This window comes from Rattus norvegicus, chromosome 16, assembly GCF_021556685.1.
Source record: "Rattus norvegicus strain SHRSP/BbbUtx chromosome 16, alternate assembly SHRSP_T2T, whole genome shotgun sequence".
In the NCBI taxonomy this organism is placed as follows: Eukaryota; Metazoa; Chordata; class Mammalia; order Rodentia; family Muridae; genus Rattus; species Rattus norvegicus.
The window spans coordinates 55,307,660-55,325,439 of record NC_141549.1 but is presented as its reverse complement, the minus strand read 5'-3'; the positions used below and the strand labels follow the sequence as shown (position 1 = coordinate 55,325,439).

The 17,780-nt window shown below is 45.8% G+C and overlaps 2 protein-coding genes across 16 annotated transcripts in view; one reads left to right on the top strand and one right to left on the bottom strand.

The window, feature by feature from the left end:
- Erich1 (glutamate-rich 1) overlaps positions 1-17,780 on the bottom strand; it is a gene marked incomplete at its 5' end in the record, with an annotated part of 52,793,804 nt that overhangs the window by 28,338,924 nt on the left and 24,437,100 nt on the right.
- The window catches only part of Fat1 (FAT atypical cadherin 1), a 119,035-nt gene that overhangs the window by 76,426 nt on the left and 24,829 nt on the right, over positions 1-17,780 (top strand). For 9 of the 16 annotated variants that reach the window (XM_087589251.1, XM_087589250.1, XM_087589247.1 and 6 more), the window contains exons 5-11: positions 906-1,235; positions 1,526-1,736; positions 3,098-3,166; positions 4,052-4,191; positions 8,131-8,406; positions 8,556-8,766; positions 13,604-17,671. In XM_087589251.1, the coding sequence (XP_087445377.1) occupies positions 906-1,235; positions 1,526-1,736; positions 3,098-3,166; positions 4,052-4,191; positions 8,131-8,406; positions 8,556-8,766; positions 13,604-17,671 (5,305 nt within the window). 16 annotated transcript variants of the gene reach the window in all.

Genomic DNA, 17,780 nt, shown 5'->3' with positions numbered 1-17,780 from the left:
GTCATTCTTTGGTGTCTTTATTTGAAGACCAACTGGTGTCAGTCCGACTGCCCTGGAGAGGAATGTATATTACTTCAGACTTCAGACGTTGGAAAAGCTATTTGCTGACACTAAACTAAATGAAACCTTCGATGCATAGTGTTGGGTTACAGTTCCCCTCCTGTACTGGTCACCTGACACGTGACAGTCAGGAAGTGTTCAGAGCAGCCAGCATTAAAACAGTAATCTTGTTTTATCCTGAAAAGCTTAGGAAGATAATAAACCTTGTGCTTCTGTGTACAAAAGCAACTGTTATTTTTCTGAATCCTCCTGACAAGTCCCTCAGTGATATATTCACGCTTTTATTACAACTACCGAGTTTCCAAAAGAACAGACTTTCATGAAAAATTTTAGTCTCTCAATGTTCTCAATATCTTCAGTTAATATAGAAGGAGGTGGAGCTTTACTGACGGAAGTCATGACGAGGGCCAGTATTGTTCACACATGCAGCTGTAAATGTGAACTTTGAAGGGCGATGCTGACGCAGGCGTAGGCAGTAGCATCGTATCAGACACCTGAGCGCATGAAGCCAGTTACCTCACATGGCTTTTTTGTTTTTCCTGAAAACCTTATGTGACGCAGTAGGCTTACGTGTTTGTCCCTCTTCTTAAGCATTTCACATAGTGTGAGAAACTATCAATATTGTGGTTAGTATTCAAACATGTAATATTTAAATTTGTAATACTTCACAAAAAAACCCTTAAAAATGGCAGTCTTTCAATATGGCATGTGGGGACTTTGTGTTTAAATGCACAAAGGGAATTTTTTTTAAGAGTGCTTAAAAAATATTCAACATCTTTTATTGACCTAAAGCACTCAGTTTTTGATACTCCAACATGCTGATGTCTCTTACCTTTACACCCCAGGTTACTGTGACAGACAATGGTGTACCTCCCAGATCCACCATTGCCAGGGTCATTGTGAAAATCCTGGATGAGAACGACAACAGGCCTCAGTTCCTTCAGAAGTTTTATAAAATCAGGCTCCCGGAGCGAGAAAAAGCTGATGGAGACCGGAGCGCGAAGCGCGAGCCTCTCTACCGAGTCATAGCCGCAGATAAGGATGAAGGGCCCAATGCCGAGCTCTCCTACAGCATCGAGGAAGGGAACGAGCACGGCCGGTTTTCCATTGAACCCAAGACAGGAGTGGTCTCATCCAAAAAGTTCTCTGCGGCTGGAGAATACGACATTCTTTCTGTGAGTCGGATTTCTCTCCTGCCTTTCTGCAAACCTTGTCATTAGATTCTTCTTTCTCTCTGTTGAGAAAGTGACTTCAGGGTTGTAACCTGACAGACAGAGCTGGACATTTGGGAAGTGCGGGCTTAAACAAGGATGGCCATGAAACTCAATCTGTAGTAAGCGTACACTGCATTCAGACACAAGTTTGGAGTATCAGACACTTTTAGGCAATCAAACCAGTCTTGGATTCAGTTAGCCGATGTAATGTGTGATCTGCTGTTTTTTTCTCCTCTGTTCATATTTAATAGATTAAGGCAATTGACAATGGGCGCCCCCAGAAGTCATCGACCACCAGACTCCATATTGAGTGGATCTCCAAACCCAAGCCGTCCTTGGAGCCGATTTCGTTTGAGGAATCGGTTTTCTCGTTTACTGTAATGGAGAGTGATCCGGTGGCTCACATGATCGGCGTGATCTCCGTTGAGCCTCCTGGCATGCCTCTGTGGTTTGACATCATCGGTACGTGCTGCTCATGGCTCTCGTCATCCTTGTGTGGGTTACCGATAACCTGATGTGGCTTTCTCATTTTTGTTCACATGTTAGAATGTAAATCTGAGAAAGATCTATAGGTGAAGAATTTCCTTACACTGCAGTGGTTTGACATCAGCAAAAGTTCTCACAACATATATTAAAATAAGTACTTCTGGGTGCAGAGAAGCGGTCCAGCAGACGAGAGAACTGGTGACTCTTCCAGAGGGGCCCAGCTTGAATTCCAGAACCCACATGACAGCTTACAATCTATAACACCAATTCCAGGGAGCATGATGCCTCCTCCTGGCCTTCAGGGTCACTGCATGCCTATGGGGTGGATGTCTGCAGATTAACACACAATGGGAAAACAGCCGTACACATAAAAATTTCAAAAGAATAAACATGAAATAGCTGTCACGTCAATTAACACCTTTACAAAATTCTTTCTTGGACATACACAGGTAATTTTAGGAACTTAAATGGTTTGGACCAGTTTCTCATGCTTGCCCTCTCCCTCTCCCTCTTCCTGTTCCCTTCTCTCTTCTTTCCCCTTTCTCTCTGTCTCTCTCTCTCTCTGTCTCTCTCTCTTTCTCTCTCTCTCTCTCTCACACACACACACACGCTACTGTTTGCGACTGTATGAAATCTCTACTGTTGACTACAGCTTCTGAGTACTGTGTACCTCACTTTTCAGGAAGCTTCACCCTCTTCTAAGATATACATGCTCCAGTCAGCATTTTTGTTATTTAGTGAACTCACGCTTACTCAGTTTACTCTTTAAGAGGCTGCAGTACAGCTCAAAGCTCACATGATCCCTGCACTTCCCACCCACTTAGACAAGCAAGCTCTCCACCTCGACGCCGCACACTTGGCCTTGTTTTTAATTTTTTAATCTTGAGACAGGGTTTTGCTAAGTTGCTCAGGGTGGCTTCAAACTTGCCAACACTTCTGCCTCAGCCTCCTAAGTTAGCTGGGATCGTGAGCATGGGCTACAGAGACTAGCTTTAGACGTTTTTCTCCTTCCACAACACTTTAATCACAGGAATACTTAATGAATCAAAAGTGTGTCGAGGTAGAACTTAGCCACTTCCTTCTGCTTTTTAAGCCCAGTAAGTGCAATGGTTACCTCTGAAGCCGCCATTACTGTAGATCTTGAAGGGCAAATGACCAATGCCATAGCTAACCATAACCACGACGTTTACCTTCCCTTTTCTCACATTTCCAGATTAACCATCTTTCGTTGTGCCTTATCAGCCTTTATTTTCCTCCCTTCCTGTCGGGAACCGGTTTGATTGACTGTTCTTCTCTGCTTGCTTTCCACGCTTGCTTGCCTCCTTTGGCTGTGCCAGGAGACGCACTCGCTAGAGAGGCGTTTTACATCTTTCAGATGACTTGTGACCTGAACTGTACAGCAGAAGGTATCTGCTGAGATCACATAATTTGCCACGTGATTATGAGATCAAAAAGTCAAAGCATGGATTTCTGTTTCCAGAGACCTTTTTCCCCACCCACCATGGTTCTTTTCATAGTGAATGCATGACTGCCCATCCCAGTCACCAACATGTCGGTTGCTTTGTTTGTTTGTTCATTTATTTTATTTTTTTCCTCGTCCCTGCATCACTAGTTTCTGGTTTGGTTGATTGGTTGATGATGATGATACGTGTGTGTTTTGTTTCTGATTTAGCCATAGAGTTTCAGTGTGACATTAAACCTCACCTTCATTCCACTTCTCTCCATAATGTGTCTGCAGTTCCATGAGTGTGAAGAGAGTTTTGTTTCAAATATAGTCAGGGGTATAACGGGGTGGGATTAGTAGGACAGGAACTGCTTCTGAAAGTCGTTTTAAGGAGTTTGTAATGGTCTGATTCAGGTTAACTAGAACTGTTTCTTTCAGAAACATATCGGCATGTATTTTTAATAGTCATTCCTAGTTAGTATATTCAGATTAGTATAATTGTTTTTCAGTAATGAAACCTACACAGTGAGGGTTTCATAGTGATGGACACATTTTAATAATGGCCAAAAAGCCAAGTGATCGACAGGTCATACCAGCAGGCTTCTGTTTGTGGAGCTGCTGTCTCAGTTCTTGGCCTCCCTCAGATTAAGGTCCAGGTTTTCCCTACCGAAGAGCTGGCCATTCTCCTTTCCTGCATTTTGAAATCATAGTTCCTTGGAACCACTTGGATGGTTATATTAAACATCTGTTTTCCCGGCCATTAAGTATCAGAAAGCCGTAAAACACGCGGCAGATCTTGACTGTGTGATTTTTCTCTAGCACTTCTGTTTGTCCTCATTTCAACTAGGGGGCAACTATGACAGTCACTTTGATGTGGACAAGGGCACTGGAACCATCATTGTGGCCAAGCCCCTTGACGCAGAGCAGAAGTCCAGCTATAACCTCACAGTGGAGGCGACAGACGGGACCTCCACTATCCTCACCCAGGTCAGTGAACGCCAGTGATGTGTTCGTCAGAGGGGCTGGGAAAACTAATACCCCCACGGAAGGATGCGCACACAGCACGGGCCGTTGTGTCCTGCTGTACACACCATGAGTCCTTATTTAGGGACAGATAACTTATTGATGTAAATTCTTGGAGCTCTAATATCTCAAGTTGCTGGCAGTATCCCTCCCCTTCTTTCCCCCTCCTCTTTTATCATTTAACCCCAAGCTCATGGAATCTGCAGCAATAATTCCCTGTACGTGTTTGTTTCTATCTGAGAATCAATAGCTGGCTGGATTTCTGGTTTTCAAACTTAAAGGTTAAAACCCTGTAAGTTAATCGAATTCTCTATTTCAAATGAATTCTCTTTGATTCTTAGTACTGGCTGTCCAGAGTGATGTTCCTGGATCACTAGTAATTGTGGGGTTTAGGAGGAAGCCTTTGTTCATTCACTGATTCATTCATTCACCCACTCACTCATTCACAAGTGCTTGTTGAACAGTTTTATTACATCACTTGTTTGCTCAGAAGCAATAACTGGTAAGAGACCTGAGTCCTGTTCTCTTGGTCCTGAGATTAGGATGACAGACACTCAAGGCTTGTGTGTCCCTCAGATGTCCCTAAGAAAGCCAAAGCTAGGACTGAGGTGCTTCTGAATGCTTGCCCTCCATCTTCAGATTGTGCTCTCTGAAGTCGTCAATGAGACAGGTCGTCTGCTCTGACAGTGAGTTACCTTAATGTTTAAAAGTTACGGACTAAGATGTATGCTCGGCTAATAAGTGACTAGGTAACTAATGTCCTACTCCTTTCTTCAAACACTTGTGGTTTGCATGTATGTGAGATTGGTTTTGCGTGCCATGGCCTATGCCTTAGGGTCCTCTTTTTGAGTCGCCACGTGGATGACCCAGTGCCATTTTGTCATTGCTGTTTGGTTCTTGGTATTCTCGCTGAAGTGACAAGCAGCAGAAGTCAGCTTTGTCCTTTGAGGATAAACCCCTGATGTTAAACTGTAGGGAATGAAAGTGAGAATCAAAGTATCAAAGATTGCAGTGAACCTTAGCAGTCATTCTTGGAGAGATTTATGTGGTCACTGTGCACAGTCTGTGTCACACAACTAACTGGGAATGTGGTCAGAGGAATTTGAGAGAGCGTGGAGATGGCCCTCCAGGACAGCCTTCCTCATTGCTACAACCTTGTCTCCACATGGTGATATTACCTCATTAGGATATAATTAGCAATGCACTCCTTCCTTTCCCCAAAACCGCACTTTTATTTAGTGCAGTTGGATGCCTGAAATTTTGATATAAATTCCTCTGAAACACAGGAGATTAATTAGTCTCCCTTTCTTTTAAATTCCAGGGCAGTGTTTATAGTCCTGTAATCTACCCTGAAGCACCTTCAGAGAGCCCTGACAGGATCCCAAGGGATCGCTGGCACGGAGAGGCTATGAGAATATATGAGCTGTGACAGCCAGGCTGACCTGGGGTGGCGGGGACAAAGGGAACAAGCAGTAATTAGGTTTAGGTTTCTGTCTGGGACCGTGTGCAGGGAGATAGAGATCTGGAACGGAGTAGGGTGTATCCTGTGAAGAGACTCTCAGGCACCCGGCCTGTGCTGATAAGGCCAGGAGCACGAGCAGATGCAGCTGTGTTGGCGACAATCAAGAACTCTCGGAGCAGCTCTCTGTTATCAGGTCAGCAGCACAGGTGCTGCGTGCGAGAGGGTTTGGGCGATGTTCAAGCAGGAAGGAGGCATGGGGGATGCCACTGTTCTGGGCACACCGCGTCGTGATTCCACTCAGGATGCTCCCCAGCCCGAGGTTGGATCCTTTTCTTTCTCTCTTTTGCCTCTCCGGATAACTTCAGAATCCAGCTGCCTTTTTTTTTTTAAAGACAGAGTGGGGGTGGTGTTGAAGAAGCTTCACTCTTAAGTTTTCTTTCCCTTCTCTGGCCTTTAGGTTCATTACTTTCTGGGCAGGCAGTCCTGTTTGAGGCTTGTCTCCATCCCTTCCTCTCGTGCAGGGACGAAGGTCAGGCTCCCTCTGCTTCCATTGCCACATGGGGGAGAGTGAGAGCACTACTAGCCGCCTTCCCAGTTCTTAGAAGGGTCAAGGGGGATGCCACAGAGGGCTTGTTCTTCATACTGTACCGCCTGTCCCCAGGACATGATCATATGACACAGACATCACACAGCCTCACCGTGCAGGCTCCTGACCCCACACCTCTGTAACTGCACTTACTTCCGCATCTCTGGTCCCTGAAATCCCCCTGGGGCCACCTGCCACAAAAATGGTCCACTTGACTGAGATGAGAGGGTGAAGGTGTTTCCTCTGGTGAAAATCCGTGAGGTGGACAGGATCGCTCACTCTCCATCCTTAGCTTGGGATTTGAGGCTGCATCAGGTCCACATTCATCCCGATCCTTTGTTCTTTCAGGTCCAAGTCTTTCCAGTCTCTAAAAGATAGGTCTGCATCTTCAACTCTGACCTTCCTGGCTGACTATTCTCATCCCAGAACTCCTTGCTTTGGAAGGTCCCAGCCAGCCTCTGGACTTTAAAAGGGCTCATCTTATGGTGTGCTAGCAGATTTTGGGCTTGGTAGAAATCGGATACGACCCAGCGAGATCGAAAGTGTAATGAGGAAGGTCACTGTTACACACTTGCCTTTCACCCTCAGACCTTGTGGGAGAGAGCTGAGCCAGCGCTCAGTCTGCATTCGTCTCACCAATTACATACATGGGTTGCTAGTTCTCTTCAGCCTTTTGTTTAGTAGAGGTTAGCATCAGACTCACCTCTGCCTGGTTCTCACACCATGATCAACTTAAGTTTAAATTTGTAAACAGACTGTGCTTGGGTTTATAAAGGAACTTCCTTTGACAGCTGTGCGTCCTGGGTCCCCCTTAACCTTAAAAAGTGAGTCATCCGTAGTTTCAGATGGAAACGTACTATTCACATACAATCTTTCTTTGTGGTTTGGTGAGTGAACTTAGTATTCACATAGAATGAATATGAAAATGCATCCTCTGCTGATGTGGTGTTCTTTGGGGACACTGCCACGGCCTCGTGAAAATTCTGCCTTCTCGTGGGTGGAATGGTGAGGTCTATAATTAGCTGGCATTTCTAAAACTTTGGCCCCTTTTTCCTCTTACATTAACAAATCCCTGTGTTCTGTAGAAGCCAGTGGAGCTCAGCTTTCTGGTTTATAAACTATAAACGTTTATGATTTTCATTAAGTTTTATGCATCTATGTCATTTCATTCCAAAAATTAGTAATCTGTCAAGGTAAATATGTTTTGTTTCCAATTATGACCAAGTCCTTTGAGATCTGTCTTTTTGCTCTAAAGCTGTCATATGGCACCATATTTGACAGGAGTTTTTCTTTTCAACCTTCTTAATTACTGTTAGGAAAGAACAGTCACTACTTGTATAGGTGTTGCAGTCACAGAAATTTAATTTCAAACCACATGTCTTTACCTTAGTGGTGGTGGGGTCTCTAACGCCCAGCTCCTGCATGCAAGAACGGGCCCAATCGCTGAACTGTGTCTTCAGCCATTTCTAGTTGTTCCTTTGTATTAAAAACTTGGAGACTCAGAGATTAGAATGAGAAATTTAGATAGTGTTACCACCCCTCTCACTGGTGTAAATCTGATGTAGGGATGGATACACTGTAATCCTGGCAGAGTAAACTCCAATACCTTTCCATGAGTAATCTTCAAAGGTCTCATGTAGACCTGTGAGAACTTAGCCTGTATTTCACAGTTTTCAACTGCAACCAGAATTCTATCTCCATAGTTATTGTTAAATATTAACTAAATTGTATACCAAAGATTAAGCTGTAGACAGTCTCTTATATTCTATATTTTTCAATACCTATGTATTTTTATTTAAGTGTTAAGACATAATTATGACTGCGTCTTTATTTGAGCCTTCGCCCCTCGTTCCAGGTACTCATCAAAGTAATAGATACCAATGACCACCGCCCTCAGTTTTCTACCTCGAAATACGAAGTCTCTGTTCCCGAAGACACAGAGCCAGAAACAGAGATTCTGCAAATCAGCGCCGTAGACAGGGACGAGAAAAACAAACTGATCTACACCCTCCAGAGCAGCATAGATCCAGCAAGTCTCAAGAAATTCCGCCTCGATCCTGCAACAGGCGCTCTCTACACATCTGAGAAGCTCGATCACGAAGCCATTCACCAGCACGTCCTCACAGTCATGGTACACATGCACCTCTTAACACGGGCAGGTTTCCTGTGGTGGAAAGGGACAGTGATCTTATTTATTTGTTTATTATTTTACTTTAAAAAAATCCACCAGAAAGAAGAACCCCGGTATAGTAAAACAACGTGTTAATTTCTTTTCCCCAGGTCCGGGATCAGGATGTCCCTGTGAAACGCAACTTTGCCAGAATCATTGTGAATGTCAGTGACATGAATGACCACTCTCCGTGGTTCACCAGTTCGTCCTATGAAGGGCGGGTTTATGAGTCGGCAGCCGTGGGCTCGGTCGTGCTACAGGTTACAGCTCTGGACAGAGACAAAGGGAGAAATGCTGAAGTGCTCTACTCCATCGAGTCAGGTAGTTCTGAGACAGTGGGGCCTCGTGTGTGTGCTTGAAAAGCGTATCTCTCGGTTTCTAAAATTACTTCTAGGTGTTGATGCATATTTCCACATAGCACTGCAGAAATGGATTAAATCTTTTTAAACTACTGTTTAATGTATAAGACTAAAGGGATTTGGGGGCGGGGGGGACACCCTGCCAAGGAGCAAAGATGAAGTCCTAATAAGCTTGAGTGTCAAGAATTCTGGGGATTACCAGAATTAACATAAATTAAGACTGATAAATTCTACAGGGGTGGGGGAACTTTATTTTTCTAATTCGGTATTTTCTGGAATCATTTTAGGCTCTTAAACTAGTCAGGAAAATTCTGGCTTAGTAATTCAGCATTTTAATGAGGGTATTTTCTTTGGCTCAGAGTTAAGAAATGCCAGGAAAGTATGATATCTCCCTGTGTTGGGTCAATTCTCAGAGAAAAAAGGGATACCCTGCTTCCTATGCCTTACGAGCTAGCCCCACATTCCATCCCATGAACCTTTAACCATAGACTATCAGACATAGAATCCAGCTGTTGAAACAGGCTACTGAGTGGTTGCTTCTGGGAAGGGGCCTGTGGCATTGGCTAATGGTAGCACAGAGGTAACCCAAGCCAGGAAAGTGAACTGAGCCTGGGCCAAGGAGTTTGAGAATAAAATCAGGAAAGAGCTCCACAGTTGAGGATCATCAGAGCCAGCACAGTAACATGATGGGTTCTGTTCTTTCTCAGCTGTTGTTGACTCTCTTATAGAATAAGACAGCTCCGTTCACGTGCAGTCCTGTGCAAGAAGTCTTCATGCTGTGTTCAGGAGGCAGGGCCTTCCACTGGCCTCTTGTGTTGAGAATGGTTTTTCCTGTGGAGCACACGCTCACACAGATAGGAGTTCCTTTGCACTGGGCCTTTCCTGACCCTGCTAAATACCTGAGTGTTGAGTCTGGACAAGGCTTCGGTTTCCGACCGTCCTCGGTCATTGTTAGTAGAAGAAATAGAGCCAATTTCATGCTTCATTTTGTGAAATGGTTTTAGAGTATTCTAATCTCCTTTTTTTCTTTAAGCACAGAGCTCTACTTACTTATATGTGGTCTCTCCTAGGCATTGCAAGAGTAGATTGCAGGTTATAGATCTCAGACTCTGGGTATACAGGGAGCAATTTTGACAAAAAGACTTGCCAGTTTGCCTTCTGTGCTGATTAAACTCCTTATTTATTTATGTGTTGAAAACTCATTTGTTTCCCTTAAAAGAACCAGGTTGACTTTATCATTTACAAATAAGATTTTATATACCGCCTCTGATTAGAGTGTTAAAATGCACTGTCGCAAGGTTAGTGCCTTGGATGGAGAGAATTTTTTTTTCTTCCCCACGGCTGAGAAATTCAGCAGTTAGAAAAACAGTGCATTCCACTCGTGCATGCCCGAGCATTTCAATGAAGAGACTTTGTCCTAGACAAACTGACTGGGTTTATGTAGGCGAAAATGCTCAACTTTCCGTTAGCTTTCACATAATTTTCAACAACTGGGTGGTTAAAATATGATTGTTGGTGTCTGAGTGAAGGCATGTGCATTCTTTGAGTGTTTGTAATGACTGATGGGATTAGTAATTTGGTATTCTGAGAATGGAACTCTGTCTCTCCCCAAAGAATAGGGTAAGCGCCAGTGGGCTGTTCCCACGTGGAGTAAGGCTCTCACAATGTACTGTGCTAAAAGAATACCTTTATAGGAGGCCACTACTGTGAGAGCGCAGAAGGGCGTGCACATGCCCATCGGAACACAGTGAACTAAAACGTCCACACTGCCTTTCACTTAACATTTATTCACAGTTAGCTGTTTCTAACTTGTGTCTGATTGCATTTAATAAAGTTCAAGAGGCTGGTTATTAATTTTACCTGTAAGCCTGCATGTTTAATTAGGAGAAATTTATTGAGCTGTATGTAGGCTTAGTCTGATTCGAAATCTTCAGAGAAAGTAATTTACTGAAAAGGTATTTCCAGTAGTAACTGATTTATGCACCAGAGACACCTAAGTGCCGTACTCTGGGTGGTGTCGGCTCGTCTGAGAAGGAGATTAGACATTTTTCTACTGTTGCCAGCCCTGGAGATATATAACACTTGGTGAGTCTATTGACTGAAATTGGTTTTGTTCCTCGGCTTTACAGTATAATTGCCATCGAAACTTGGGAGAGGTTTCCACACTGTCAGCAAGTCCCTACTGAACACAGGCCGATGTCAAGCCTAGGAAGAGATGGGTCTCCCCTACATGTCTCTCTTTGTGCTATGTAGTAAATAGTCATAGACTTAAGGGCAACATTGAACTGTTAGTCCAGATAATTTCCCTGTTGAAATACAGACAATAATTTAAAGTTACACCATTTCAGCAAGCATAAACGTGTCAACCCCACCCTAGGACAAAGTTCACCCACTACCTCATTTCTGTTCCCAGAGAGCAAACCTAATATTTCAGGGCTTAGGAAAATGCACCTGTTACCAAAAGCTCCCTTCCAGCAGTGGGCAGCTCGCATTACCTTCTGTACTTCTGAAGCTTTGTGCCCAACACGTACCTGTGTGTGAGATCCAAATGCCCAATCACTAACTGGGCTCCTGATTTACTGTTTTCACTCAGCAACAGGCTCAGGGTTCTGTTAATCCAATGCTAGGGTAGCCCAGGTGGTGATAGTTTTGAACTTACAATGGCAGATAAATAGTAAGAATGTTCTACCTGTTATATAGAGGATTCAGGAGCTAGGTGTGGCGGTTTATGCCTTTAAGCATGGCCCTTGGAGACTGAGGCAGGAGGATTATGAGTAGGAGTCCAGTCTGCAATACATACTGTTTTCTTGATGAGCCTGAGCCATACAAGAAATGGCAGAGAAACCAAAAATAAATTAATAGGAGGAAAGAGAACACTAAGTAAACAATAACAGTAGCCACACCGATAGGGTAAGTGTGGGACTGAGGCAGGGGCATTCGGGTAAATAAAGAATGTAAGAGTAAGTGGGTGAATGGAGTAGCCAGGGAAGGCTGCGTTAGGAGGGAACATGGTGGATATGGGGTCCCTGGCATGAGAGAAGAGCAGAGAGGATGTCGGTCTGGCCAGGGGCTGAGAACACCGTAGTGCATCCTAACATCGTCTTACAGTGCTAAACATTGGTTACTGTCTTCATTTGAGGCCTAGGATGTGTGAACCTTAACTACTAGCGAATAAGCTTTCCCTGTGACAAGGAAGACGGACACGTGTGGATGAATGGATATGAATGTTGCCAAGCGGGCTGCTTTCCAAAACAGGCATCAGAAAGCTGGGAGTGGGGGACTGGGGGAGGTAAAGTCACTTGCCAGGAAGGTGAGCAGGTGGCACCTGTCGGGCCAGGCGGGTTTGGAGGTAGACGAAGAGAAGGATCTCTGAGGTTTGACACAGTGACAGCCTAGAATCACCGATGCTCCCAAATACAGACAGGCCGGAAATCAGTGTCTGAGCAGCCTGGCAGAGGCCTGGGCCAAGGTTCAGCCCGGACCTTCAGGGTCTAGAGAAGCCCAGGCTTCCTCCCTGTCTCAAACCGAGGCACTGCCTTGGGGTTTGGACACAGAGCCAGGCCAACTTAATGAAAACCAGACTGTGTCTGGCCTCAGGAAAATAAAAAGTCACGGATTTTTGGAAAATGTATTTAATGAAGGAAATGCGTGGTGTAGAGGAAGTGCTTACTCCTAATGCAGAGAACGAGGTGCTTGCTAATCCTCAGGCTGACAGAGGGCACTAGGTAGTCTGCTGGTGGTAAACCCGGGAAGAGGAGTGAGAAAAGTTCAGTGGCAACTGACCTGAGCTTGGCCATCAAGAGTTCATTGGGAAGGAGTGGATTCAGGTCTAGGAGTGATGTCTAGATGCTTATGTATGTAACAGAAAGGGGATGGTGAGGATTCACGGAGAGGTAGAACCCAAAGACCCAGGGTGTCCTTGCTCCATTCAGAACATGTAGAGAATGACTAGTGTCTTTGGAACTCCCAACCCTGTGGGGTTTTGAGGAGGAGTCGAGGGAATACTAAATCTGTGTGGGAGAGCCTGGGAAGGTCCGAGGAAATGCCAGCGAAGCCATCTGTCCTAGCGGTTTGCTTCTCAGCTGCATTAGCACTGTTGATGTTTTGAAGCAAACAGCTCCTTGTTGCGGAGGCCGTTGTGTGCCGCGTAAGCTGTTTTTGTCTCTTGGCTGCTATCATCTACATGGAAGCCTCGCTTCCTCCCTTCAAGCTCTGACAGCCAAGCTCTGCCAGATGTCTCCCTGGAAGCAAAATCCCTCCTACTCGAGAGTCACTGACTAGATGATAAAGTCAACTTGGGAAAGGTTAAGAAGGGAAGATTGCTGAAATCTTCAAAACTTTTGAAGGGCCATGGGCTACAGAAAATGGTTTCTCGGCTCCCTAACTTCTTACAATACAAAGCCCTCTGAAAGCCTGGTGTAAAATTTCTTAGTGAATTAAGAATTTCTGTTGTAAGTGGTGAGTGCTGATAAGTTGACGAATCCTGCAGATTTCCAAGGTTCTGTTAGAAAATCCTTAAACTGAATTGTTTTTTTGAGAGGAGAGCCATGTGTTTCTACAACACATTTTTCAGTTCAGCAGAGAGAGAATTTCTTGCTTTTCATATTTGACAGCCAAAATTCTGAACAGTTTAGGTGGGTAAAAAATGAAATTGAATGTTTCATTCAATGGTCGATATCCCTTTCTATTTAAATTCAGGATTTAAGTTTTAAATATCTATTTCTGTTGTCCTTGCCTTTTCTCTAACAGGTTTCTTTGTTTCTTTCTCTCTCTCTCTCTTTTTCCCCTTGCCCCTCCAGGAAACATTGGAAATTCCTTTACAATCGACCCCATCTTGGGCTCTATAAAAACTGCCAGAGAATTGGATCGAAGTCACCAAGTAGACTATGATTTAATGGTAAAAGCTACAGACAAAGGGGAGCCACCAATGAGCGAAATGACCTCCGTGCGGATCTCTGTCACCGTCGCCGACAATGCCTCTCCTAAGTTCACATCCAAGGAGTACTCGGCTGAGATTAGTGAAGCCATCAGGATTGGGAGTTTTGTTGGAATGGTCTCTGCTCACAGTCAGTCATCAGTGATGTATGAAGTAAAAGATGGAAATATAGGCGATGCATTTAATATCAATCCACATTCAGGAAGCATCGTCACTCAGAGAGCCTTGGATTTTGAGACACTGCCCATTTATACATTGACAGTACAAGGGACCAACATGGCCGGCTTGTCCACCAATACAACGGTGGTAGTGCACATACAGGATGAGAATGACAACCCTCCAGCTTTCACACGGGCGGAATATTCAGGATTCATTAGTGAATCAGCCTCAGTCAACAGCGTGGTGCTAACGGATAAGAATGTTCCGCTCGTGATCCGAGCCACCGACGCTGATCGGGAATCCAATGCTCTGCTCGTCTATCAAATTGTCGAGCCATCTGTGCACAACTATTTTGCCATTGATCCCACCACCGGTGCCATCCATACCGTACTGAGTCTGGACTATGAAGAGACACGTGTCTTTCACTTCACCGTCCAAGTGCATGACATGGGGACGCCTCGTCTGTTTGCTGAGTATGCAGCAAATGTGACCGTGCATGTGATTGACATCAATGACTGCCCCCCTGTCTTCTCTAAGTCACTGTACGAAGCATCCCTCCTATTGCCGACGTACAAAGGCGTGAACGTCATCACAGTGAATGCCACAGATGCCGACTCCAGGGCGTTCTCCCAGTTAATATACTCCATCACCAAAGGCAACATTGGGGAGAAGTTCTCCATGGACCACAAGACTGGCACCATAGCAATTCAGAACACAACCCAGTTACGGAGCCGCTATGAGCTGACCGTCCGCGCCTCCGATGGCCGGTTTACAAGCGTGGCCTCCGTGAGAATCAACGTGAAGGAAAGCAGAGAGAGTCCTCTCAAGTTTACCCAAGATGCCTACTCTGCGGTGGTGAAGGAGAACTCCACCGAAGCCAAAACCTTAGCTGTCATTACCGCGATAGGGAACCCGATTAACGAGCCTTTGTTTTACCGTATCCTCAACCCAGACCGCAGATTTAAAATCAGCCACACCTCAGGCGTGTTGTCAACCACTGGGATACCATTTGATCGGGAGCAACAGGAGACGTTTGTTGTGGTGGTAGAGGTGACTAAAGAACGGGAGCCGTCGGCCGTGGCCCACGTTGTGGTGAAGGTCACCGTGGAAGACCAGAATGATAATGCACCCGTGTTTGTCAACCTTCCCTACTATGCTGTGGTGAAGGTGGATGCTGAGGTGGGCCATGTCATCCGCCACGTCACTGCCATTGACAGAGACAGTGGCAGAAACGGTGACGTTCACTACTACCTTAAGGAGCATCATGACCACTTTGAGATTGGACCCTCTGGTGACATTTCTCTGAAAAAGCAATTTGAGCACGACACCTTGAATAAAGAATACCTTGTCACAGTGGTTGCGAAGGACGGGGGGAACCCAGCTTTCTCCGCAGAAGTTCTAGTTCCCATCACCGTCATGAACAAAGCCATGCCCGTGTTTGAAAAGGCTTTCTACAGTGCAGAGATTCCCGAGAACGTCCAGACGCACAGCCCAGTGGTCCACGTCCAAGCCAACAGCCCAGAAGGGTTGAAAGTGTTCTACAGTATCACAGACGGGGACCCTTTTAGTCAGTTTACTATCAACTTCAACACTGGGGTGATAAACGTCATCGCACCGCTGGACTTTGAGTCCCACCCAGCCTATAAGCTAAGCATACGGGCCACTGACTCCCTGACTGGCGCCCACGCTGAAGTGTTTGTTGACATCGTAGTAGAAGACATCAATGACAACCCTCCCGTGTTTGTGCAACAGTCTTACTCGACAACCCTGTCTGAAGCATCTGTCATCGGAGCGCCTATCCTTCAAGTTAGAGCCACCGACTCTGACTCGGAACCAAATAGAGGGATTTCCTACCAGCTGATTGGAAATCACAGCAAAAGCCACGATCACTTTCACATAGATAGTCACACTGGGCTGATTTCACTGGTGAGGGCTTTGGATTACGAACAGTTCCAGCAGCACAAGCTGCTCGTAAGGGCTGTTGATGGAGGAATGCCGCCACTGAGCAGCGATGTGGTCGTCACTGTGGATGTCACCGACCTCAACGATAACCCGCCTCTGTTTGAACAACAGGTTTACGAAGCTAGGATCAGTGAGCACGCTGCCCACGGGCATTTTGTGATGTGCGTAAAGGCCTGTGATGCAGATCGCTCAGACCTAGACAGGCTGGAGTACTCCATTCTGTCCGGCAATGATCACAAGAGCTTTGTCATTGACGGGGAGACAGGAATCATCACGCTCTCCAACCCGCGCCGCCACACCTTGAAGCCGTTCTATAGTCTCAACGTTTCTGTGTCTGATGGGGTTTTCCGAAGCTCGGCTCGGGTGAATGTCACCGTGATGGGAGGGAATTTGCACAGCCCTGTCTTTCACCAGAATGAGTATGAGGTAGAGCTGGCTGAAAACGCCCCCTTGCACACCCTGGTGGTCCAAGTGAAGGCTACTGACAGAGATTCCGGTATCTACGGCCACCTGACTTACCACCTTGTAAATGACTTTGCCAAAGACAGGTTTTACGTGAACGACGGAGGGCAGGTCTTCACTCTGGAGAGACTTGATCGAGAGGCTCCAGCAGAGAAAGTGATCTCAGTCCGTTTAATGGCTAAGGATGCTGGGGGGAAGGTCGCCTTCTGCACTGTCAACGTCATCCTCACGGACGACAATGACAACGCACCACAGTTTCGCTCAACCAAGTACGAGGTGAACGTGGGGTCCAGCGCCGCCAAAGGGACGTCGGTCGTCAAGGTCTTCGCGAGTGATGCCGATGAGGGGTCGAATGCTGACGTCACCTACGCCATCGAGGCAGATTCGGAAAGTGTCGAGGAGAACTTGGAAATCAACCAACTGACCGGCCTCATTACTACAAAGGAAAGCTTAATAGGTTTAGAGAATGAATTCTTCACTTTCTTCGTTAGAGCTGTGGATAACGGGTCTCCGCCCAAAGAGTCTGTTGTTCCTGTCTATGTTAAAATACTTCCCCCGGAAGTGCAGCTTCCTAGGTTCTCAGAGCCCTTTTATACCTATTCCATTTCAGAAGACATGCCTATTGGCACAGAGATTGACCTCATCCGGGTAGAGCATAGCGGGACTGTTCTCTACACCCTGGTCAAAGGCAATACTCCCGAGAGTAACAGGGACGAGTTCTTTGTGATTGACCGGCAGAGTGGGAGACTGAAGCTGGAGAAGAGCCTTGACCACGAGACCACTAAGTGGTATCAGTTTTCCATCCTGGCCAGGTGTACTCTGGATGACTACGAGGTGGTGGCTTCTATAGATGTCAGTATCCAGGTGAAAGACGCTAATGATAACAGCCCAGTTTTGGAGTCCAATCCATACGAGGCATTTATTGTCGAAAACCTGCCAGCAGGGAGTAGGGTCATCCAGGTCAGAGCATCTGACCTAGACTCAGGAGTCAACGGCCAAGTCATGTACAGTCTAGATCAGTCCCAAGATGCAGACATCATCGAGTCTTTTGCCATTAACATGGAAACAGGCTGGATTACAACCCTCAAGGAGCTTGACCATGAAGAGAGAGCCAGTTACCAGATTAAAGTGGTTGCCTCAGACCATGGTGAAAAGGTGCAGCTGTCTTCCACCGCCATTGTGGATGTCACCGTCACTGACGTCAACGACAGCCCGCCTCGATTCACAGCTGAGATTTATAAAGGGACAGTGAGTGAGGATGACCCCCCAGGGGGTGTGATCGCCATCTTGAGCACCACTGACGCCGACTCTGAAGAGATTAACCGACAAGTGTCGTACTTCATAACAGGTAAAATGCCCAGGACAGATGATTCGGTACAAGATGAATCCATATGCTTGCTGTGGATATACGGATTTGGGGAGTTGATGTGATTTTAGTTGAGCATGTCTAAAACTTG